Source organism: Aedes albopictus, chromosome 1 (assembly GCF_035046485.1).
Source record: "Aedes albopictus strain Foshan chromosome 1, AalbF5, whole genome shotgun sequence".
Classification (NCBI taxonomy): domain Eukaryota; kingdom Metazoa; phylum Arthropoda; class Insecta; order Diptera; family Culicidae; genus Aedes; species Aedes albopictus.
This window is the reverse complement of record NC_085136.1, coordinates 93,729,843-93,755,490: the sequence shown is the minus strand read 5'-3', so window position 1 is coordinate 93,755,490 and position 25,648 is coordinate 93,729,843. Positions and strand designations below refer to the sequence as shown.

General features: G+C 39.0%; 1 protein-coding gene across 1 annotated transcript; it reads right to left on the bottom strand.

The window, feature by feature from the left end:
• Positions 1 to 18: 18 nt before the first annotated feature.
• LOC134288744 (uncharacterized) lies at positions 19 to 24,862 on the bottom strand. The gene is made up of 3 exons (XM_062854537.1): positions 24,291 to 24,862; positions 153 to 740; positions 19 to 93 (listed from the first exon to the last, which is right to left on the bottom strand). The coding sequence occupies exons 1-3, from the start codon at positions 24,765 to 24,767 to the stop codon at positions 19 to 21; spliced, it is 1,140 nt and encodes a 379-aa protein (XP_062710521.1). The 5' UTR covers positions 24,768 to 24,862.
• Positions 24,863 to 25,648: the final 786 nt, after the last annotated feature.

Below are 25,648 nucleotides of genomic sequence, written 5' to 3'. Positions count from 1 at the left end.
AAATTGATCCAAATCAACTTAACGAACCCCGAGTAATCCAGCAAGCAGACCTGCACCTGTTCCCAGTAGTCCAGGTACGTCCAATCCATCGGGCTGTAAACAAACGTTCTCATTACAAACTCAAATAACATATGGCGAATCTCAAAACTTACGCCGAAGATATTTGTGATAGCAGCCGACAGCGCCCCCACCAGTGCTCCAACATCCGAGCCCTCGTCTCCACCGCTCAAATTAGCAATCAATCCTACCAGCCCACCGGGCATCTCTTCTTCCGATTCCGACTCGGACTCATCTCCATCGCCTCCCAACGAAACCGAAATTCCATTTTCCTTACTATCTTTCCCCTTCGCTGGATCATCCCCTCCATTTTCGCCACCCTCGCCACCCTCATCGTCATCATCTTGCCTTCGCCGGAACAACGCATCGATGTGGTTCTCCAGGTCTCTCTGCACAACCGCTTCGTAGAAGCTGTAGTCCGGTAACCGATTAGTTCCGCTCATGGTTATCTTAGCTTTAACTGCTGCCGCATCCACCTGGTCCATGGTGGCCAGAGCGTCGTGACTCTCCAGATATTGGACCGTTTCCTTGATCTTGGTTGAAAGGCCGCTGCGCATCCGATTGATGTGGCGGTTGACCTCACGTTTGATCTGCTTCAGGTCGTAGTCCGTCTGGTTGGGGTTGATCGTGCCGGGATTTTTCCGCAGCAGGGGAAGGGATGCTCCGGCGGTTTGCTTTGCGCGCTGGAAGTGGAAAATATAGTTAATTATGCAACGCAGTAGGGGAGAAGGGGTTGTTCATAAACCACGTAGACAAAAATTCGGCCATCTCATATCCTCCCCCCCACCCCCTCGTAGACTTTTGTCCATACAAACATTTTAAAATTTGTATGCAGCGTAGAGTTTGCCACCCCCACCCCCCGAAAAGTCTACGTGGTTTGTGAACGGCCCCTAATGTCTTCGGCAAAGTTGCTAAGCAGAATGAAATCTGTCAGCTTGAAATTCATTTTGACATTCGCTCAAAACGTGAGACTGTTCTTAGGTGCGTCGTATATCTCGCGTTCTTGTGGCGGTGTAGTGTCGGTAGAGATTTTCTCAATTGGCTAAGAATAACACTACGGACCGCCTGTTCCGGTGGTAAGAATCAACCAACAGGTGACCCCTAATTCATTGTGTGATGCGGCTTTATGCTTACCGTGTCTAGAAATTAATGGCTAGGATGTCTAATGAAAACTTAACCGCTAACGGAGCCCATGATGTACCAAGGCGCCCTCCACAGTATGTTTCCCTTACTGGCACGGAAAGGAAGTACATGTTCAGTATCAGAAAGTGGCAAATTTTCAACGCTGATCGAAGCGCCTCCTAGCGGTTGAAATCACGCATTTTACACGGAAAATTTTGAATTTTTATACACCATTTTAGTCCAGCTGGTATACAAAAACAAGGTACTAAAATAAAGGTGCGTAAAGATGTAAAAAATATTTTTTGGATTTGCAAGATGACGTCACAAGTGAACGTTCGGTTCATTTTTGTTCTATTTTCTATTTCCGGCGTTCGCTTTGAATAGGTCGAATCTGCATTGGAATCACAGCAAACTTACGACCTATTCGAATCGAACGCCAGATTTGCTGGCGATATTTTCTCTCGCAGAGGAAAATTCATGGTAAGCTTTCTATCAAAACTCCAGTATGATTTTCAAAATAAAACATTAGGCAAATTTATATGAAAACGCATATGCGAACGAAAACAAAATAATACAGCAGACGTTCGATAACTGCAACATGTTTATGTTTCACTTACCGAATGAAATTCGACAACTGCAACAACTGACAGACGTCAAAGAACTGTCAGTTGCTGCAGATTGTAGCCAATGTGCATTTGAAAATCATCGCATTGCAGCAAAAGTGTATGCGAAACACATCGCATCGCTGTTGACATTTAATTTTGACGGATAGCGGTGCAATAACTGCAAATTTGTTACACTTAGCGGACTTTCAGTTAAAAAGCATTGCTATTAAAGCGTTTGCACCGAGCTAACGTCTACTGTAGATAGAGTACAACGCATTTTTGCGTGACGTCATCAACGGGAGTATGCATTACATATTGACTGGTTTGCTGGTGTGCTGAATATGAAACACAGGGCGGTCGTTGTTTTTAATGTATACTAAAGCGCATTTACACGAAACTCCACGCGGCAAATCCTCTTGGAAAGGAATAGCCGCACTTGAGGAAACGCCGCAATGTATGATTTTTCATGTTATTCTTGGAAAGGAGCAAAAAAACGCAGCTGTTCCTTTCCTCAAGGATAGGTGGAGCCTTGTTTAGGGCAAATGCGCTAATAAATAGAAACAAAATACACTACAACCTATCAGCACTGGTAAAAAAATGGATTGGTCATTCGTTTAAAATTGTTCTCGTCACAATTTTTTTTTTTTATTGAGAACTAATGAAACCCAGTTAAAAGGGAAAATAGCTATGATGTAATAGTTTTGGTTTTGTGACCTACGTGGACATTATAGCGTCAGTGCGATGTGAGCTCAATTCCCGCTAATGTCGGAGAATAGTCTATTTTACGAAACGACAACAGTGTTGATATCGTTGATATTGATATTAACACTCACGGGCTTGTGCGCAACCTCCTGTCAAATTTTCATTCATGAAATGAGCGATCAGCTGATCCGAAACGTCTCGTAAAATGGCTCATTGTCGACGAACGGAAAATCTCCAGTGGACCACCGGTTCAGTGTCTAGTTGTCAGTTGTCGCGTAGATGGTATCGCTTTCTATTTTTAATGGGATTGTTTGGAGTCAGGATCAATTCCCTAAACATTGATAAGGCAAGCTGGATTTAAAAAAAAATGACGTCATCGCGCCCGGCTGTTCGTTGTCTAGTGCTAGTAAGGTTAAGTCACTGTAGCCTCTTGCTGAAGACGGGACCATTTGCTTTATTATAGGTACAAATAAACTCATTTGCCTTTCTATTCGAATTCACAGAAGTTGTAACGTCATTTTGGTTTAACCAATAATATTTTCGCTTCTCACCAACACAATATTGTTACTCCATTGTGTCTACCTTGTTGATGTTTTCATTGGTGGTCGTTGTTGTCGACGTTTTGAAAGTGGTATAGCTTTGAAGCAAAGAGTAATAACATGTAATCTCCAATAATGCGGTCCGAAACCGAGAAGACTGTTTGAAAGTCGCGACTACGAAGGCTAATGAGCGGGAAAACACTCTTTCTTCTTACGGGGTTTCTTTTGGGGGGTATGAGTGGAAAGAATCAAAAATTCTCTGCTTCACTGTCCTACAGAGAACTGCAAATAGAATAATCACTTTCGAAGTCCCCAATGCACACTGATTTTGTGGACATGAACGTTTTTTATCACTTTCATAATACACATGAAATGTTTCATTATAGGTGTTCTTGATTATGGAATCCATTTGAATCTGAAAACAGTCATTAGCAGGCACCGAAATTATCTGATAGAAGGTGATACTATCAATTATCTGATAGACCACTGATACTATCAATTTGAGCTACTGATACTATCAGTTCTTTTCTATCAGCGATAGTATCACTGATAGAACGGGTTCTATCAGGGATAGAAAAAATAGAGATAGTATCTCTATCAGTAAAAATAGTGATAGAGATACTATCAGTAAAACTTCTATCAATTGATAGAGATAGAAGTTCTATCTCTATCAATTGATAGACTGATAGAAAGAAAATTGTTGGACAATGAGCAAGACGCATCATAAGCCGTCATAAAATCTTAAGTTCTGAATAGACATTATGAAACCCATGCAATACGGGTATTTTCGGAACGGGCTCGAAAAGTAGAAGCCAAAAATCGATGTCCGCCGCCATTTTGAAATCAAAGATGGCGGCCATCGGATTTTGAAAAATGCTGTAAACCCATGCAATATGGGTATTTTCGGAACGGGCTCGAAGAGTAGAAGTCGAAAATCGATGTCCGCCGCCATTTTGAAATCCAAGATGGCGGCCATCGGATTTCAAAAAATGTTGTAAACCCATGCAATATGAGTATTTTCGGAACGGGCTCGAAGAGTAGAAGCCAAAAATCGATGTCCGCCGCCATTTTGAAATCCAAGATGGCGGCCATCGGATTTTGAAAAATGCTGTAAACCCATGCAATATGGGTATTTTCGGAACGAGCTCGAAGAGTAGAAGTCGAAAATCGATGCCCGCCGCCATTTTGAAATCCAAGATGGCGGCTATCGGATTTCAAAAATTGTTGTAAACCCATGCAATATGGGTATTTTCGGAACGGGCTCGAAGAGTAGAAGCCAAAAATCGATGTCCGCCGCCATTTTGAAATCAAAGATGGCGGCCATCGGATTTTGAAAAATGCTGTAAACCCATGCAATATGGGTATTTTCGGAACGGGCTCGAAGAGTAGAAGTCGAAAATCGATGTCCGCCGCCATTTTGAAATCCAAGATGGCGGCCATCGGATTTCAAAAAATGTTGTAAACCCATGCAATATGAGTATTTTCGGAACGGGCTCGAAGAGTAGAAGCCAAAAATCGATGTCCGCCGCCATTTTGAAATCCAAGATGGCGGCCATCGGATTTTGAAAAATGCTGTAAACCCATGCAATATGGGTATTTTCGGAACGAGCTCGAAGAGTAGAAGTCGAAAATCGATGCCCGCCGCCATTTTGAAATCCAAGATGGCGGCTATCGGATTTCAAAAATTGTTGTAAACCCATGCAATATGGGTATTTTCGGAACGGGCTCGAAGAGTAGAAGCCAAAAATCGATGTCCGCCGCCATTTTGAAATCCAAGATGGCGGCCATCGGATTTCAAAAAATGTTGTAAACCCATGCAATATAGGTATTTTCGGAACGGGCTCGATGAGTAGAAGTCGGAAATCGATGTCCGCCGCCATTTTGAAATCCAAGATGGCGGCCATCGGATTTCAAAAAAATGTTGTAAACCCATGCAATATGGGTATTTTTGGAACGGGCTCGAAAAGTAGAAGTCGAAAATGGATGTCCACCGCCATTTTGAAATCCAAGATGGCGGCCATCGGATTTTGAAAAATGCTGTAAACCCATGCAATATGGGTATTTTCAGAACGGGCTCGATGAGTAGAAGTCGAAAATCGATGTCCGCCGCCATTTTGAAATCCAAGATGGCGGTCATCGGATTTTGAAAATTGCTGTAAACCCATGCAATATGGGTATTTTCGGAACGGGCTCGAAGAGTAGAAGCCAAAAATCGATGTCCGCCGCCATTTTGAAATCCAAGATGGTGGCCATCGGGTTTCAAAAAATGCTGTAAACCCATGCAATATGGGTATTTTTGGAACGGGCTCGAAGAGTAGATGTCGAAAATCGATGTCCGCCGCCATTTTGAAATCCAAGATGGCGGCCATCGGATTTCAAAAACTGTTGTAAACCCATACAATATAGGTATTTTCGGAACGGGCTCGAAGAGTAGAAGTCAAAAATGGATGTCCGTCGCCATTTTGAAATCCAAGATGGCGGCCATCGGATTTTGAAAAATGCTGTAAACACATGCAATATGGGTATTTTTGGAACGGGCTCGAAGAGTAGAAGTCGAAAATCGATGTCCGCCGCCATTTTGAAATCCAAGATGGCGGCCATCGGATTTCAAAAAATGTTGTAAACCCATGCAATATGGGTATTTTCGGAACGGGCTCGAAGAGTAGAAGCCAAAAATCGATGTCCGCCGCCATTTTGAAATCCAAGATGGCGGCCATCGGATTTCAAAAAAAATTGTTAACCCATGCAATACAGGTCGGACTCGATTATCCGGAGACTCAATTATCCGGAGACTCGATTATCCGGAATTCGATTATCCGGAATTTTAGACTCGATTATCCGGAGTACAGTTTCTTACCGATTTTGGCAACACCCGTTTTTGTCTACTCCCGATTTTGGCAACACCCGTTTTTGGCAACATTTCCATTCCGATTTTGGCAACACTCGTTTTTGGCAACAATTTCTTACCGATTTTGGCAACACCCGATTTTGGCAACAATTTTTTTACCGATTTTGGCAACAAAAAATTTTGCCCAAAAATTTTTACCGAAAAATCGTTTGTATTTGTAAATGTATTTATATTTTAGCCTTACTCATTTAAAAAAAATCAAAATTCATTAAATTTTCCAAAATCAACATTTTTACAAATCATGACGTAATTTATGAACGTCACCTACAGGGATCGTTTTATAACTTGTGAATAGTCCATATTTAAAATATAAGCCAAATTGACGTATAAAAGTTGAAAATAATCCACAAAAAAAATTACCGATTTTGGCAACACCCCAATTTGGCAACATAAAATTCATCTCGTGTTGCCAAAATCGGTAAGAAACTGTATTTTTATTGCGATATTTTTTTTATTTCAATGATAAAATTTAACATAATTAAGTATTATAACATTGTGCTGACACGATTTTGGAAGCCCCCGATTCCGTTTTTCTCCGATTTTGTCGTCTTTTTAACCCGATTATGTTAGCCTCTTTTAACGAGAAAATTGAAACGTTTTACACTCAGAATTAACATTTTACATTTCCAGTATTATACAGTGTATTTCAAATTCAGTTGATAACTTTTGGCGTCATATACACATTACGTAACAAAAAAATCTCGCGTTATATTTGAAAATGGCCAAACTATTTTAAATCAATGCTCAGCGAGTAAACGCTGAATTTTGCATCTGTTTTAAAAACATGCCGTGAATCATCCGGGAAATTTTCAAATAATGATTGCTGGCATTTTTTCTGGGATCCCAAAAGTAACCACGGTGCTGAAGCCTTATTGCATGCAGATATACGGTGTATTTAGAGCAATCATTACTTTACATGCAAGCTTAAGGTTGATTTAAAGTGGAAATGGGCAATTATGATATCAAATTAAGATTATCCTCTTAGTCTTAGTTCAGTCGCATAATTGCCATTTCCACTTTAAATCATCCTTAAATGTTAATGGAAAATAATAATTGCTCTAAATACACCGTATATCTACATGCAATAAGGCTTCGGCACCGTGGTTACTTGGGATTTCTTCAAATTTTCCTTCAAGGGGATACCTTTCAGAGATTTATTCCTCCAAGAATTCCTCCTGAGACTCCTTTGGGAATTTCTACTAAGATTCCTCAAGCAATCCTTGCTGGATTCCACCAGATATTTCCCGAGGAGATTTTACGAAAATTGCAATTTTTGTTGAGATTCCATCAGGATTTTATACTGGAATTCTTCCACGGATTTTCGTAGTTGTTCTTTAAATACCCACAGTTGGATCATTTTTTTTTCTAGGAATTATTTATGGGATTCTTATGGGGCTTTCTCCAGGTATTTCTTAAAGTTTCCTCCGGAATTTTCTGTTGATATTCCACCGGAAGTTCTTGAGGATTCCTTTAGGTATAGCTGCAGAAATTTCTCCTAGGATTCTTTTAGGGGTTCTTAATTATTTTCTACAGGATATCTTACATGGATTTCTCCAGAAATTCTTCCGGATATTCCTCAGAATTCTTTTAGAGATTTCTCCAGGAAATTTTAAATTAGGCTTGTCCACTTTTTCAAAAACGTTCTCTGATTCTCAAGTCCACCCCCATATTTTGATTGGCATCCAAAAAGAAGTGACTGGTTAAAACTTAAGCCAAATCCATTGAAATTAAGAGGTCCAAGGCATGATTGTCCCCGAAGCTAGTTTTTAGGACATACAGGTATGTTCCGTTTTTATCAACACGGTCCGCGATTTTCAGTTGACAAAAACGGAATAGTGATAAAAACGGAATGATTTTCTTTGACAAAATATTTTGCAACATTTTTATATAAATTGGAAGATTTACTGTAGAGCACATTCCAAAAGTAAAAATATGCAGTTTATTATGAAATTTAGTTGTTTTTGATATCTTTCAGCACATCTTGGTAGCACAGTTCAAATTACAGTTTTCTGACTGTGACGTCGACAAGAGGTTTTCACCACATTTGTGACCACAGTTTTGGAAATTTATTTTCGTTGAATGCAAGAATGGCACATATTACAGTTCCAGTATCCGAATTGACGTTTTAAAATATGATATACTTCCAGGAATGGTTAATCTCCAAGAACTTAATTTCGATATCCTAACAAAAAAGGATATGTTTACTTCCTTCCGGAATGCATTTCTCCACGATTTTCCTCTTAACAGATTCCTATGAAAGTTTCAACTAGGATATTACTTAATACTTGATGGGCTACAACTCGTAGCGGTGAGTCTACGCCTAATGAAGCATTCGCCTCCACTGGTCTCGGTCCTGGGCCAATCACTTCCAGTCACCCTCAACGTTCAGAGCCCTTAGGTCCTCCTCAACTGCAAAAAGCCACCGTGAGCGCGGCCTACCACAAAGCCGACGACCTCTACCTAGTTCTCTGCTGAATATGGTTTAAGCTTGTCGTTCCTCCGGCATACGAGCTACGTGCCCAGCCCACCTCAGCCTGCCGTATTTTATTCGCTTCACTAGGATACTTTTAGGATTCACTAGGATACTTTTAGAAAATCTTCAGGAATTTTTCTAAGCAATCTCTCTCCAGAAAATTGGATTCTCCAGGAAATTCCTCTAGAATTCTTGTAGGTTACCTTATACCATGTCGCTTGTTTATCTTTTGGAATTCGATAGGGGGTCGTCCATAAACGACGTAGCATTTTTTAGACGATTTTTGATCCCCCTCCTTCCTCGTAGCCTATTCCCCATAAGGTACACCGGGGCAAGATGAAACGCGAAGTTTTAAAATAGATTTCAATACAATTTAGAAATTTTTCTTTCACCAAAAGATTGTTTGAATCAAAAACTATGTGTTATGGCATTCGAGCTGTTCACCATCATTGGATAACATCATGTTAACCCGCTGTTTCATCTTGCCCCACCCGTTTCAACTTGCCCCGGTGTACCTTACCTAAAACATGATTCATAGCATAATCAGAGACTCCCTCGCTCTCCTAAAATGCTACGTCATTTATGGACGGCACCTAAAGAATTTTTAGAGAAAAGCGGTTCTGCCCCTTATGATTTCTTCAGAAATTTCTTCTCGGATCAACCTAGATGTCTATTTTAATTTTTTCCTGGAGTTTCTTTTGGGGATCCCTTCAAACATTCCACCAAGATTTGAAATATATTAACCATACTTATGCATTATGTTGAGAGCAGCTCGATGACGTTGTGTACGGTTTGGGGCTGGAATGGCCCTAATGCACAAGGTGGGCTAAGAAAATCATTCTGGGATTTAGTCCTAGTTCATAAATTCATCCAAGAGTTGCTTTGGAGATTCGCCAAGATTTTACTGTTGAAATATAGGAATTCCTCCGTTTCTTCAAAATTTCCTACGAGATTTCTTCCAAGACTGCTTTCTGAAATCCCCCCAGGATTTTATTTTTTCTTATATTTCTCCAGGGGTTCTTTCTGGGATTCCATCAACAGTTTTTTCTAGAATTTCATCAAAAGATCTTTCTTGGATTCTTTGAAGATTTTCTTATGATTTATTTTGACTTTGTTTTGGTATTTATTCGCAGTAGAAACATCTACACCTACTGGGACTTTCAGAGATTTTCCAATACGATTCTATCTTTCATCTATGTTATTTCCACATGATTACTATAGACGAACCAGCCTTGGGCTGAAAACCTAGTTGATAATAATAATATTACAATAATAATTATCCCCGATTTCTCACTACATTTCCTGGGAATCTCCCAGAAGTTTAGTCTAGTAATCTTCCAGGAATTCTTTCCTACAATCCTCCACAAGTTTCTTCAGGGATGATATTCTGTATAGAAATCTCCGGGGAGTTATTCCTGAGGATCCTCCAGAAGTTTCTTGTGGGAATCCTTGAGAAATTCCTTCTAGGAATCCTGTATAAATTCTTTCAAGAAATCATCCAATTGTTCCTCGAGGGATACTTTCAGAATTAATGGGATTTCTGTAGGATTTTTTGGGAAACTTTTGTTTCTTCTTGGAACCCTTCAGGAGTTGCTGGAGAAATCCTCAGATCGTTTTCCAAGATCCTCGACTCCTCCTTCTTTGAGAAACTTATTTCTGAAAGATTTAACCCCTAATTTACCTAAAGGAACTTCTGAATTATTTCCTGAGGATTTCTCAGAAGAAATCCATTAAGGAATCTGGAGGAATACAAGAATCGCTAGTAGGAATCACTAAAGAAAATCAAGATTGCATTTTTGGAGCACACGAAAGATGAAATCTTGGATAAAATTCTATAGGAATCTCCTGTTAGGCTAGTGAATATAGCTGTTTCGTTCTGGAGAATTTCGACAGGCTATCAAGGATAACAAGAGAGATCTCTGATAGAAATTTGAGCCCTGTCGGAAAGAAATAGCGAGCAGGAGAGAAGATTTCGCATAATTTCAAGAAAACGTGTACAAAATCACGTGAAATTTATTTCACCTAAAAAAGTCTTGTTTAAAAGATTGTAGTTTAAAAATTCAAAGAAAGCCCTAAACTGTTTAAGTTCTTAAAGAACACTTTAAGTGGCTGGCCAAGTTCCAGTTGATACGTAGAGCCGTAAAGAAGAAGAATTATAATAAGATGAAGAAGAAGGATCTTCAGAAGGAAGTTCTTGGAGGAATACCCAGATGGACATCCTGGAGCAATCCCTGAAAGGAACATCAATTGTGCCCTAACACAGTAAGCTAATAAAATAAAAAAAAGTTCGATTATTCAGGGTTATTTTTTTTCTATTGCCGGATAATCAAATCCGTCCTTCGATGGTTTTATATGCACATCCCATCTATTATTGATCTATCATGATTAGCAACTTTTGTTACACTTGGAAAATGATTGAGCCATTTTACAAAACGACAAAACTGTTGATGATGATATTGATATTCACGTGTTACCTCCTGCCACCTCCTGTCAAAATTTCAAGAATTAAATTGGCTCGTTTTAGTTTTTCTATTAGACAATTGATTTAATTTTTCTCATTTTCAAATAAGAAGTAAAATTATGCTTGAGAGAAAGCATAAATTAACATTATTTATAGCTGAATTTGAAATGTGCTGAAAGCTACTGTGGCGTATACGTCTTCTATGCCATCATGGTAGTTGTTTCAAATTCATTAATGGATGCATTGTCACAAGATTAATGTTAAGCTATAAATAACTCGTGTTCGAGGGAATAAATTTGACAAAAATTTTAGTGTTGACAAAAACGGAATAAAATGTTGACGAAATCGGATAGTGACAAAAACGGATAGTGATAAAAACGGATAGTGACAAAAACGGAACATACCTGTATTGGGCTTTCACGAATTTTAATAATTTTCGCTCAACTCCTACATCATTGATGCCAAAGAAGCAAATAACCAGCAAAAGCAGTAACTTCTTTTTGGATTCCAATCAAAATATGGAGATAGACTTGAGAATCAGAGAGCACTTTTTAAAATTAGACTGGTCTATTCTTCCTATACTCCTTCAGGAGTTTGACCAACATGTTTGTTAGGTTGGCATCACTGCTCCCAGTATCGTGTGTATTAGAGACACACGGAAGAGGCTGTTTCTAGATTAGAACACTCTGAAAATTAACCCTGAATTCATCATACAACAGACCCATTCACTTCAAAAGTTTATTCTTGTCCCAAAACATTTTCTTCAATTTACACAAATCACACCCCTTTCCCTCAACCATGCCATCTTTAGGGAACATCCATTAAGTACGTTACGCTAAAATTGGAAATTTTTATACGGATTTTTTCGTGACGTAATTATTGGATGGCCCCTTACTGTTTTTGTTTTGTTTCACGAACCCAGAACCTTTTTATTTAGTTCAAAATTGACAGAAAAGTGCCCCGATCTTATCAACCTAAAACACTTTTAGGCATTTTAGGAGAAGTTGGAGATTTTTAAGGAACGTCGGGGATTTTTAAGGAACGTTGGGGATTTTTAGGAGATATTGGGGAGGATAAAGGAAACTTAGGACTCATTTGGGTCTTCGAGGAAAATGATGCCTCTGGAAAATCTAAGCAGCAAGTTGGGTATTATTTTTAGATGTTGGAGATGCTAGGAGAAGTTGGGCATTTTAGGAAAGGTTGAGGATTTGAGAAGAAGTTGGGCATTTTAGGAGAAGTTCGGGACTTTGGGAGAAGATGAGGAATTTTTAAGGAACGTTGGGGGGTTTTTAGGAGATATTGGGGAGGATAAACGAAATTTAGGACTCATTAGGTTCTTCGAGGAAAATGATGCATCTGGAAAATCTAAGCAGCAAGTTGGGCATTTTTTTAGAATTTGGGGATTTTAGGAGAAGTTGGGCAAGTGAGAGGAACATTGGGCATTTTAGGGGAATTTGGTGATTTTAAAGGAACTTTGGGACCTATGGGAGATATTGGGGAAAGTAAAGAAAACTTAGGGATCTTTAGGTTCTTCGATGAAAATGATGCCTTTGTAAAATCTAAGCAGCAAGTTTTGTATTTTTCTAGTTGTTGGGGATTTTAGTAGAAGTTGGACATTTTAGGAGTATTTGGAGATTTTTAAGGAACTTTGGAAGTTTTGGGAGATATTGGGGAGAATCAGGGTTCCTCATTTCCACTTTTCATCTTCTTCCACATTCGAAGACAATCAGCAGCGAACGGTTGTCGCTTTAGTTCGTGTGTATGCTTGTCAGCGACGACAGCAAATTCCGGCGAACGGTGGGAAGCCACACTTGGAAATTACTCATTCGTCCACATTCGCATCGCAAGCGAATGCGATTCGTGAGTGATGCAATTGATATTGTGCATACGAATTTTTGATGTTTTCGAATTATTTTCTTTGCTAATCTAGCATTTCAGCAACAATACAGTAAAAATGTATGCATTACATGCAGAAATTCTCTTCCACTTCCGCTTCGTACGCTCACCAGTATTCTTCACTATTCGCCATTCATTCATTCGCTTGCGATCCAAACTGCGACGAATGGCAACGAATATTCATGTCAAGCAGCTGGCTCATCGCTTCCCACTGGTAATGGGGTTGCGTGTTTGATTACGACGATCCGTTTGCTGCATCTTTCTCGATTCGCTTCAGCAAAGAGGAGTGAATATGAATGGAGTGAGGCGAATATACCGATCCTTGGATGCTATTGATGTTGCTTCCGTTTGCTTCCATTTGAAAAAAGAAATCTATTTTCACTCAACAGAAATTTCGTGCCAGAAACTCCATTTTTTGTGGACGTACTCGAATTGCAAAAGTTAGGCTGTTTCGTTTTTAACTCTTCGACAACAATAAAAAGAGCGTATGAAAAGGAATATTAAAAAGAACTCAAATTCGAATTTTTCAGGTTCTCCAGGTAGTGATGAATAAACCACCTCATGGCAAAATTCCCTTTCTTGGATTTCAAAATGGCGGCGGACATCGATTTCCGACGTCTACTCATCGAACCCGTTCCGAAAATACCCATACTTAATGGGTTTCAATCGACTTTCAACTTCAAGATCCGATGGCCGCCATCTTGAATTTCAAAATGGCGCCAAACATCGATTTTTGACTTCTACTCTTCGAGCCCGTTTCGAAAATACCCATATTTCATGGGTGTCTATCGGTTTTCAAAATCCGATGGCCGCCATCTTGGATTTCAAAATGGCAACGTACACCGATTTTCGACATCTACTCTTCGAGCCCGTTCCGAAAATACCCATATTGCATGGGTTTACAACAGTTTTTGAAATCCGATGGCCGCCATCTTGGATATCAAAATGGCGGCGGACATCGATTTTTGGCTTCTACTTTTCGAGCCCGTTCCGAAAATACCCATATTGCATGGGTTTACAACAGTTTTTGAAATCCGATGGCCGCCATCTTGGATTTCAAAATGGCGGCGGACATCGATTTTTGGCTTCTACTCTTCGAGCCTGTTCCGAAAATACCCATATTGCATGGGTTTACAACAGTTTTTGAAATCCGATGGCCGCCATCTTGGATTTCAAAATGGCGGCGGACACCGATTTTCGACATCTACTCTTCGAGCCTGTTCCAAAAATACCCATATTGCATGGGTTTACAACAATTTTTGAAATCCGATGGCCGCCATCTTGGATTTTAAAATGGCGGCGGACATCGATTTTCGATATCTACTCTTCGAGCCCATTCCGAAAATACCCATAGTGCATGGGTTTACAACAGTTTTTGAAATCCGATGGCCGCCATCTTGCATATCAAAATGGCGGCGAACACCAATTTTCGACATCTACTCTTCGAGCCCGTTCCAAAAATACCCATATTGCATATGTTTACAACAGTTTTTGAAATCCAATGGCCGCCATCTTGGATTTCAAAATGGCGGCGGACATCGATTTTTGGCTTCTACTCTTCGAGCCCGTTCCGAAAATACCCATATTGCATGGGTTTACAACAGTTTTTGAAATCCGATGGCCGCCATCTTGGATTTCAAAATGGCGGCGGACATCGATTTTTGGTTTTTGCTCTTCGAGCCCGTTCCGAAAATACCCATATTGCATGGGTTTACAACAGTTTTCGAAATCCAATGGCCGCCATCTTGGATTTCAAAATGGCAGCGGACATCGATCTTTGGCTTCTACTCTTCGAGCCCGTTCCGAAAATACCCATATTGCATGGGTTTACAACAGTTTTTGAAATCCGATGGCCGCCATCTTGGATTTCAAAATGGCGGCGGACACCAATTTTCGACATCTACTCTTCGAGCCCGTTCCAAAAATACCCATATTGCATGGGTTTACAACAGTTTTTGAAATCCAATGGCCGCCATCTTGGATTTCAAAATGGCGGCGGACAACGATTTTTGGCTTCTACTCTTCGAGCCCGTTCCGAAAATACCCATATTGCATGGGTTTACAACAGTTTTTGAAATCCGATGGCCCGTTGGATTTCAAAATGGCGGCGGACACCAATTTTCGACATCTACTCTTCGAGCCCGTTCCAAAAATACCCATATTGCATGGGTTTACAACAGTTTTTGAAATCCAATGGCCGCCATCTTGGATTTCAAAATGGCGGCGGACATCGATTTTTGGCTTCTACTCTTCGAGCCCGTTCCAAAAATACCCATATTGCATGGGTTTACAACAGTTTTTGAAATCCGATGGCCGCCATCTTGGATTTCAAAATGGCGGCGGACACCAATTTTCGACATCTACTCTTCGAGCCCGTTTCAAAAATACCCATATTGCATGGGTTTACAACAGTTTTTGAAATCCGATGGCCGCCATCTTGGATTTCAAAATGGCGGCGGAACTCGTTTTTTGGTATCCGGAAGATAAATATTGTTGATTATAACAAATATTTCATTTCAAATTAATATTTTTTTATTCAATTTTTTCCCACTATGCGGAAGATTTATGTTCCGGATTTGCTATCAATGATAGGATAGATAGAGATAATGATAGAATTTTTCTGATAGTATCTTTTTTCTAAAGATAGATGATAGAGATAGACCACGTCTATCCTTGATAGTAAAAATGCTGATAGTATCAGTAACCTTCTATCAGCTGATAGAGATAATTTTTTTTTTTTTTTTTTTGATTTTATTAACGACATTTTACACCGAGGTGCATTCATGTCGATATAGAGATAATTATTTTATCTTCTATCCATCAGTTTAAAAAAATTGATAGTATCTCTATCAGCGCCCCTACTGATAGTATCAGTTGATACTATCCAAAGATAGGACTGATAATGATAATTGATAGAGATAATTTTGGTGCCTGGTCATTAGCGTAAATTTAACTGGAATAATTATTCTTTTATTACTTAGATTCAATTTGGTTGTTGTTGCTCCTTTGTCAAACCAATCAGCTTGACTACTGTCTCGCTTTTCAATCGAACTACGATTTCGGGAACGACGGTTCCGATTCGTCGTGTACAGTTAGCAAATCCGCGCACAAAATTATTCCGTAAGGAAAAGTAACGTTTCTCCTCATACTGGATCACTTATCAAAATTACTTGCGGAAAAAGGAGGTTTGGCTACAGGAATCATAGCTTTCAGAAGGTCGGCTTCACTGCTCCAGAGGCAATGCATTTAATGAATGATTACTTCTATTTTTAAGAGAGGTTTCCATCAACATTAGTGAAAATATTCCATACATTTTTATTCAATATTTAAAAAATCAAGACTATCGCTTAAGAAAAAGTTGACTGTGACCAACTGACGATTCAAAACATATATACCACTTGACTAGTCGTCTAATTACACGGTTGAAATTTAATGCTCAAGTACGAAAAAAATCATAAGGGGGTTTCAAGGATAAAAATTTCCGCTTTTTGAATATACGATTTGCACTAAGTTGTACTTCCGTTCCGTGCCTGTAATCTAAAATCTTCAAGGAAGTTTAAAGATGCTTGAATTTCTCAGAAAATACCCAGTAAAATCGGCGTGTGTTAAACCTTCAGGTCTGCCGATTCAGGACTGTAGGTCTCAAAATAAACTATCCTAGGAATTATTTTGTTACAATAGGGTAGAAGCTTCAGTTTTGGCCAGTCCGGAGTTTTGGCCATAGTGCGGTATTCAGCCTGTAACGATCTAAATTGACATAAATTTATTTTTTACTAGTAGATTCTAATATAATAATATGATTGCAGCTGTTAAAACCATATAATTTGATTAAAAACTGGAAGAAAAAAATAATTTTCTTTAAAAAATCAGATCCCATATATCTATTTTGGCCAGGGTGCTTCTAATTTGGAAAGTCCCATAAGAAATACACGTGATTGGCCAAAATAGAAACTAAAACTGAGAATATGGCCAAAACTGCGGCAAGACTTCTATTTTGGCCAGTGCCACTTTTAATTGAAAAATCAAGTATTAGCTTAATTTCTGCATTTTTCTAATAAAGTATAGATAGAAACTTTTCATTTAACACATTGGTAGTTTTCATTGGATTATTGGTTAATTTTATAAAAATGATTTCCCTTATACTGGCCAAAACCGGTGCTTGCACCCTAGATGAAATATATTTAATTTTTTTTTTCATATTTACGCATAATGCTTCACTAGTCCACAGTTTGTTGGCAAATAACCAGATGAAACACAGCTAACAAACGTCTTTTACCGAATTTAATAGGGGTGTTCACTTAACAGCGTAAACTGCTGGTAAAAGATTATCCTGATTAAACGTCGCGACCAACAAGACTATCTTTGATTATTTCATTCGCAATTTCATGATATGTTTTAAATAGCATAAAATCATGTCTTAAGGGCTGTTTGCAGTTCACAATGAATTTTCCGGCCTATCTTGATGTATCAGAAACTCCTTGTCTGAATCGCTCAAGAAACCGTTTTTCTTCGATTGCAGTACGCAGTTGTGCAGGGATGACAATTCAAAAGGCAGTCTATGTAGAATGGTCCTGCCAGGAATCTTTTAAGAACTTTCCTGAGTGAATCAATCCTTAACACGAAATGGGACTCTACCTAAGCAGCAACTTAAATTGCTCAGTGAGTTTTCTTAGTGTAAAAGTTGGCTGGGCGCATTGCGGAGTCATTAAATGACAAATTTTGTCATCCTACATTTTGGCATTTTCAAATCATACCTGAAAGCAGTCTTGTGCACTATCATCATAACACAAAAAAGCCGCAACATCAACATTGCTCTTCTCCCTCCATCAACGCTACAGCCGACCGTCTCTATGTTGCTAACCAACACATTCGAGACGAACGCATTGATACTGTGGCTGCCGCCGCCACGCTCTTTCTCTGCACATCTCCTGAGCAGCCGAACGCTTGTTAACCGTCGTTTCGACGCAGAGCTATGTCACTCACTGCTGGGTGACTCTCATCTGAAAGGGCCAGGATGAAGGTCAATTTGTTAAGTAGTATTGCATGGCGTAGCAAACACAAACATAGCATGCCCTATGAATAGAATGCAAGGCGTAGAACAAAAACTCGCTTCGGTGTTTCATCGTGTGGTTCGAAAACAAGAGACGATCGCTGCTGCTGGATGTGGTTGACTCTGCATTGAACGAGGGTTGGCTTGAGTGGCTTTTGCGTGGATCGATTATGTTTTGATGGACTGCGTTTGTCGTATGAAGTGATGGTCAAAGCGAGTGTCGTTCGACATTAACCATCCTGAAACTGCACAACCCTGCCTGAAAGTCTTAAAAGAAATTCGTCAAAAACATCGGTATGAACCTCTGCAGATGCACTTGAAAAACTTTAAGAATACCGCTACGAACTCCTACAATGTCTTCAGAAGCCGAACATGATTTAGAAATTAACTTTACAAAAAAAAATGGAATTCCTTTAGAAAGGAAAAAGAATATACCGGCGGAAATTACTTGAGTGATTCCATATGAGGTCCATACCTCGCATTAATGGTGAATCTCTTTCAAAAGTTCCAGTGGAAATTTAAACTATTTCAAGCGGGTTTGACCAGAAACTTTTCCATGGAACGAACCTGCTACCGTGTGTGTCTTAATCGATTTCTCCTGGGATTTCCCATATTTCCCCCTTGGATTTCCAATATTTGTATAGGGATATCTCTTGAGAGAGCTTCCATGATTCCTAAGAACTTTTGCTAGTATATTCCACATCCTATATAATCTAATCTTGTTATTCTCCATTATTCTGCTAAAAATTCTTATCTGGAATCTAAAATGAAGATAGAAACTTTTTTTACATTTGGAACTATTTCTTTCAGGAAATTTAACCAAAATAGGGCCTGTCCATAAACTACGTAGACTCTTAGGGGGGGACGGGGATGTTTGACCAAAGTCTACGCTTCATACAAATTTCGAAAATTTTGTATGAACAAAAGTCTACGAGGGGGGAGCGGTCTACCGTAAACCGATGTTAAATTGATCAGCGGGGTGAAATTGATCACTCGGGCACTACATTGTAATTCCATACTAGGAACTCTTCAGCATCGTAATGATCTTAAACTTTTTACGTCATCTGGTTCGTAGATGTCTAGAGATGAGTGTAGACTTAATTTTTTTTAGAAAAAAGTTAGTTTTCCCTTATTTTTTCAAGGAATTTGCAATGTATTTCTCATTTAGCTGAAATCATTGCTGCTAAACAATCAATTGCTAATAGAACTTCCCGTGAATTCTCTGTTTTAACATTTTTGTGGAGCCTTGGTTGGGATGTTATGCAGCTAATCAGAACATGAAATTGTTATAAAAAGTTCATTTTATGAAGAAATAGTCATTTATTGTAATATAGAAATCACTTATTTCAAATGAAATTGCCTACCTTAAGGCGTTTAAGGGGAAATTTTGAAATTTAATTTTGCATTTAAAGTATTAAATTCACTAGTTTTTTTTTTTTTTTTTCATGCGACCCTCCACTCTCCCCCACACCAAAAGACTCTGGAAACGAGCCTCCTGGTAGTGGACGCATCTAGATTCTCAGCAGACTGGCAACAGGCAAAACAAAACTGAAAACTAAATTTTTGCTGAGAAATTAGAAATTTAAACAAAGAATAGCTTAACGAAATAGAGAGATTTTATGGAAGAAACAAATAACAATATTTGAAGGACGTGCTTACAGTGGACAGAAAGTCCTTTTAAGTAAGCACTTGTGCACTAAAACTAATAATTAATTATTCTAAGCTACTTTATGACGGTTAATATTACTATTATAGCAAAAGTGTATGGATGTTATCTTTCAGATATCGCTTGATGTTGTTTTTAAAACTATAACGACTGCTGATTTGCTGTAGATCACGCGGAAGATTGTTGAATTTAGACGGACCGATGACAGAGAAGCGTTTTTGGCCAAAACTAGAAGATGCTCTAATGAGCACAAGATCATTAACTCGCCTGGTGTTATGAGTTCGTGAAGTTGTCTGTATCAATAAGTTATGATGCGTTGTTACATTATTGAGTATATCGTGAACTAGCAAAAGTGTTTGTAATTCGCAAATTCCTACAATTGGCAAAATTCTATGGGGCAAGTTAGCGTAAAGTTGAACTGAAGGATACAAGTGGGGTAATTTGAATATTGCTTTAATGCATCTGTTTTGAACTGTTTGGAGCTTTTTTAATTTAGATTTACACGCTCGACCCCAAGAAAGAATCAAGTAACTTAATCTTGAGTGAATATGTGCATGATAAAATTGTAAAAGTACTCGGCATGGGAGAAAATTGTTTGTTCGCCTTAGGACTCCACACAAAAAAGATGCCTTGTTACAAACTTGTTGTATATGGGCATCCCAAGATAAAGTGCTGTCCAAATAAACACCCAAATATTTAAATGTTGTGACCTGTTCTACTATATCAGACCCTAATGTTGGATTAGAAAGTGGCGGTAGCGTTCTCCTAGATGAATGAAATACCATAAATTTTGTTTTGCTTAAATTTAAAGACAGCAGGTTGTTGGAAAAATATTTACTCAATTTTTGCAAATCACTATTAATAAAGGAAGTAATGGTATGAGGATCAGAATTCGAATAGAATAAGGCAGTATCATCTGCAAACAATCTAGGCTGTCCTTCTAAATTTAATCGGCAGATATCATTGATATAAATGAGAAAAAGTAATGGACCAATATTACTTCCCTGTGGAACTCCTGTGCTAATGTGTCTTAAAATACTTCTGGTTCCATCAATTGCGACAAATTGTTGACGGTTATGCAAATAGCTACGAATTAAATCATTGGCCAACCCTCTCACCCCACATCTATCAAGCTTTCCAAGTAAAATGTCGTGGTTTAATGTATCAAAAGCTTTCTTTAAATCAAGAAAAAGAGCTCCAACGTACTTTTTCTTATCGATTTCAGAAATTATTCTATCAACCAGTTCAGTGATAGCTATGTTGGTACCACTATTACATCTAAATCCATATTGCAGGCTATAAATTACATTGTGCTGGTCGAAAAAAATTTGTTAATCTGCTTACTAACAGTTTTTCAAAAATTTTATTAAACATTGATAATGTAGAAATGGGTCGATAATCATTAGGAGAGCAAGGGTCTCCATTTTTGAAAATAGGTACAACTTTGGCAATTTTGAGGCAGGATGGGTAACAACCAGTTTGAATAATTTTGTTAAATGATTCAGATAGTATTCTTGCAAACAGATCTACATTATTCTTCAAAATACTCGCAGGAATATTGTCAGGACCCGGGCTTTTGCTGTTTTTCAAATCTCTTATCAATACTATCACTTCATTTACGCTTGCGGGTTGTAAAAAGATGGAATCTGGTATGGTTCTAACTATTCTCAATGGATTATCCCTATCGGCATTAATTTCATCTGCTAATGCGGAACCAATGGAAGAAAAATGATCATTGAAAATTTCACATATTTGTTCTTTGTTAGACGTTTGAACTCCGTTGTATGTTAAGGACCACCGAGAATGGTATTTAAATTTTTCCACAATTTTGAATGGCAAGTGTTGCTCAATAAGTTCTCAAAATATTGTTTCTTTGATTTCTTTTTTAAAACTTCAACTTTTTTTGAGACATGTTTAAAGAGTTCAGCAGTTTGATTATCTGTTGGATTTCTGCGATGTCTTCTCAGGTAATTATTCTTTATTTTTATTAGTGACCAAATTTCGAAATTCATCCACGGGCAATGCGATCCTTTCAAATTTGCTGTTTTAGTTACGGTAACAGTACAACGTTCCAGAATTTCATTATATTTAGAAGCAACGTTTTCCAAGCAGGTATTCACATTATCAATGTCCTCGATGTTTTGTAAGTATGACCTAAATTCATTTTGCAACGCAGTGTGGTTAATAATTCTTTTTGAAAACGTAACACGGCTAGTTTCAACAGAAGTAAGTTGTAAGATTTTAGACGCGTTATTCGGTTTTAGGAGAGCAAAATTAAGCGGTAGAGGAAATTTTTCTTTCCAACCGATGCTTAATTGTATACTGATCAATTTCGCACCAAAGTGGCATTTCCAATATTTTGATATTTGAAGTTATTTAACTTAAAGTTTAAATTTGTTGAACCAAATTCTGTCACATGGTTCCACGGAGATCCACTGACTGGGTACTGGTTTTACAGAAATTCTTTTGGCAATATTTGAACAGGCACTGATGTTATCCGCAAAAGTTGTTTTAAAGTGATCAATTTGACCCCGGATTACGGTACGTAGTTAATGGACAGCGCCGTATTATTTATGATCCCGCATACCTCAAGCGTTGAAAGCATTCTTTTGTAAAATTTCTTCATGGTAGGTACTAAGTAGAAGGTGTATTCGAAATTTTTGGTTTTTTGTTTTGTTTTGTTTTTGTTTTTTTTTTTTTGTTATATAGATTTTCAGACTGGCACTGGTTTGCTTCTCGATATTCGGAATGATTTTATAACACTTTTCAGTAACTATGAACCTGTTTTCGAAATTTAATAAACATTCCGCGGAATTTCGTTCAATTTTGTCAAATAATATTTTTTGAAGGCGAAATTTTTAGAATTTAACGAAACGAAACGAAATTAAAAATCATAAATTTCGCCTAGTCGAATTCCGTGGAATTCCGCGGAATTTCGTTTCGAGGTGTTTTTGGCGAAATATTTCGGTATACCGCATACCCTTACCGTATTATATTGAAGATATGGGAGGAGGAAGAACTGCCTGCTAGTTGGTTGGATGGTCTCATTTGCCCTCTTTTCAAGAAAGGGCATCGACTGGAGTGCGCGAATTACAATTACATTACAGAGTTACACTTCTCAATTCAGCGTACAAAATTTTGTCCGGAGTTCTGTTCCACAGGCAGAGGCCGATTTAACGCCACAAAGACTAAACTGGAGGACGGCGTCTGGCGGCGTCGCATGAACTACGAATTGTACCAGGTATATAAAGAGATGGATATAGTGAAGCGAATACAACATGGCAGAATGCGGTGGGCTGGACAAGTAGCTCGTATGCCGGAGGAACGACAAGCTTAAATTACATTCAGCAGAGAACCAGGAAGGGGTCGTCAGCTTCGTGGAAGGCCGCGCATACAATGGCTTTTTGCAGTTGAGGATGACCTGAGGACTCTAAACGTTCAGGGCGACTGGAAGCGATTAGCCCAGGACCGAGGCCAGTGGAGGCGGATACTTCATTCGGCGTAGACTCGCCGCTACGAGTTGTAGCCCATCAAGTATCAAGTATCAAGTAAGTAACTGACATGATAGATTTTTCTTCTTAGATTCTCTATTTTGCTAAAAACTTTTTCAAAACAAACTAAATCAGTATTTTTCATTTTGCTGGGGCGAGATGAAACCTCCTTCTTTGGATCAAAACCAAAAAATCTATGAAAAATGTATACACATTTTGTAATAATACAAACAGAGGATCAATGAAGAGAAATTGATCAAGTCAGTTAGGCCCAAATGAAAAATCATTGTCGAAATAAAACATCTTAAACATTAGATACTAATACCTAACACCTACTAACACCGATACTAAGTAAGGATGGAATTGTGTATTAAACTTTTCATTCCAAAAAAAATCAAGGAGTCATCGCAAGAATTCCAGGTGGAATATCAGGAAGATTTTTTATGGTGGATAATAGAGGGAATTTATGTAGAAGGTATTTTTGGACGAGCCCCTGAAAAAATCTCCATAGGAATTCCTACAGAAATGCTTGAAAATTCCAAAAGGATTCCATGGAGGAATTAGTTGATAAATCCTGGAAAAACTTCTTTATTTATTGGAGAATTACCTGGAGAATCTCTGAAAAATCACTTGAGAAATACCTTTGAGATATTTCTTAAGTATGCTTTAAAAATCACTAGAATTTCTGATAAAATCTAAAGTTTCTCAAGGCACAAATTGTTTACTCGTAACCATTGGCCGGAAGTTATTTTAAAACCATTTCTAGAAGTCAAATAACATCAGATAGACAAAAAATTGTTACCAATAATTGGTATCATTCGCTCTTATACGCTATACTGATCATCTTTGACAATAATCGAATTTTGAAGTAGATTTTAAGCTATTCATTCAAATGCTGCGGTTATTAAACAATGAATTTGAAAAGTTATTCATACAATCCAATCCACCATTCAAGTGAACGTTCCGCTAATCTACCGGTTACATCACACGCAGCCTTCAAACAAAAACTTCCTTTCTAAATGAGTCTGTCAATTTTCCGCCGAAAATTTTCTGATTTTTGCCACATGCCTGCATTGTTGCATGCCAAAACCTATTTCGAACCCAATCGCCGTGCACTAATCCAATTCGGTTTCCACTTTCCATAAATACCGTCTTGGTTGGACACACGAACACTTTGGCCTCCCGCTGCCAGGTCTGCCTAATTAATCGTTCCTAAACCAATTCAAATCCGCGCACAATCGAATCACCACCGGTGGCGCCGCGACAATGGCGCGTGCTGTTTTCCCCCATTAATTACCCACAGTCCACACACACACATACCTCTGAAAGTTTTCTCATTTCACGCCTGTACTGCTCGTAGGTCATCGTTTTGGTGGCCAAATCGAGCGCACCGTTCAGAATGCCGATGGCCACCTGGTCCCGTTCCATGGTGCGCTCGAGGGCCGCCACCTTGCGTGTCTTGGCGTCGAATTTCGACACCGCGAAGGTCCGGCTGAGGTCCTGCAGCTGCCGGTTCAGTTTCCGCTCCATGGCGGCTTCGCCTTGGACGGCCCCGAAGAGGATTCCCAGCATGGCCACCCGTTTTAGGTCTTGCTCCATGGTGGAGGGCGTGGGCGAAGGGGGTGCCGCGGGAGGAGGTGATGCTGTGGTGGAGGAATTTGCTGGTTGTCGAAAGGTTGGCACTGGGGTCACTCGGTTTGGAGATGGAATTTGGGTGACCATCACTTGGGGATGAGGGAGAGCTAGGACAGAGCGTTCACCGTGAACGAACAGAATGATTAACCACAAGAACTTCATCGCGACACGATAGCGGAGGTTATAGGTTGTTAACGACTGACAGCGTAGTTGACAATTGTCCGGAATTTATATGGAAAACTCCAACGGAAAAGAAGGATATGAAGCAATCCCTAATCATAAGATAGACGTTGGATGGCATCACATTCTGTCAGTAAATGACATGAATGAAGAAGCCCAAACAGCAGTCAGTGACATCGAAGAGTTCTACCCTACCATGTTTCACGCTTGATCGGATTCAGTTGTCTACACATCGTTCAAGAATCGTTCGCATTGCGTGGATCAGCTCCATGGTTGGCGTATCACGAAGGGCACTAGTTGCGTGTGATTGTAAGCCAGAAGCTTCCAGCTCGGCCGCCGCCGTCGATAATGTTATTCATACAACTCTCCACCACATTAAAAACCCAAAAGAACATGTTAACAAGAAATTGTGCATAAATCGTCGATGAGGCGCGTGTGTGGAGCAGCGGCCGGTGGAATAATTGTTATGCAAATTCGTCCAAGTGCAAATGTTTGGAAATTTGCAAGCCTAATCAAAGTTTAATGAACTTGTGAACAGTACTACATATATTGAACGAACATCCATGTCAATTGCTTGTGTGTTTTCGCTTTTTTATTTCTAGTTTTCTCCATTCTGAATAATTGATGCACAAATTTACCATTTCAACCATTACGTTTTGTGCAAGCTTCCGAAGCTTATTACTTGATCATTTTTCTTTCTCATTTAATTGCACGGCCCTGATGCTGCTTTGTTGTGAGCATGGTCATCAGAGGTAGCTTGGCTGGCAATGCACAACCGATGCAACGATGAAGCAGTTTGCGATGAAATAGTTCAAAAGATCAATAGTTTACATTCTAAGCCGATGTTGTTCCAAATGATGTGT

Coding starts and splice junctions, on each gene's coding strand:
- LOC134288744 (XM_062854537.1), bottom strand. CDS start 24,767: ATGAAGTTCTTGTGGTTAATCATTCTGTTCGTTCACGGTGAACGCTCT. Junction 741..24,290: donor AAATGAGAAAACTTTCAGAG/GTATGTGTGTGT, acceptor TTCCACTTCCAG/CGCGCAAAGCAAACCGCCGG. Junction 94..152: donor CTATCACAAATATCTTCGGC/GTAAGTTTTGAG, acceptor GTTTGTTTACAG/CCCGATGGATTGGACGTACC.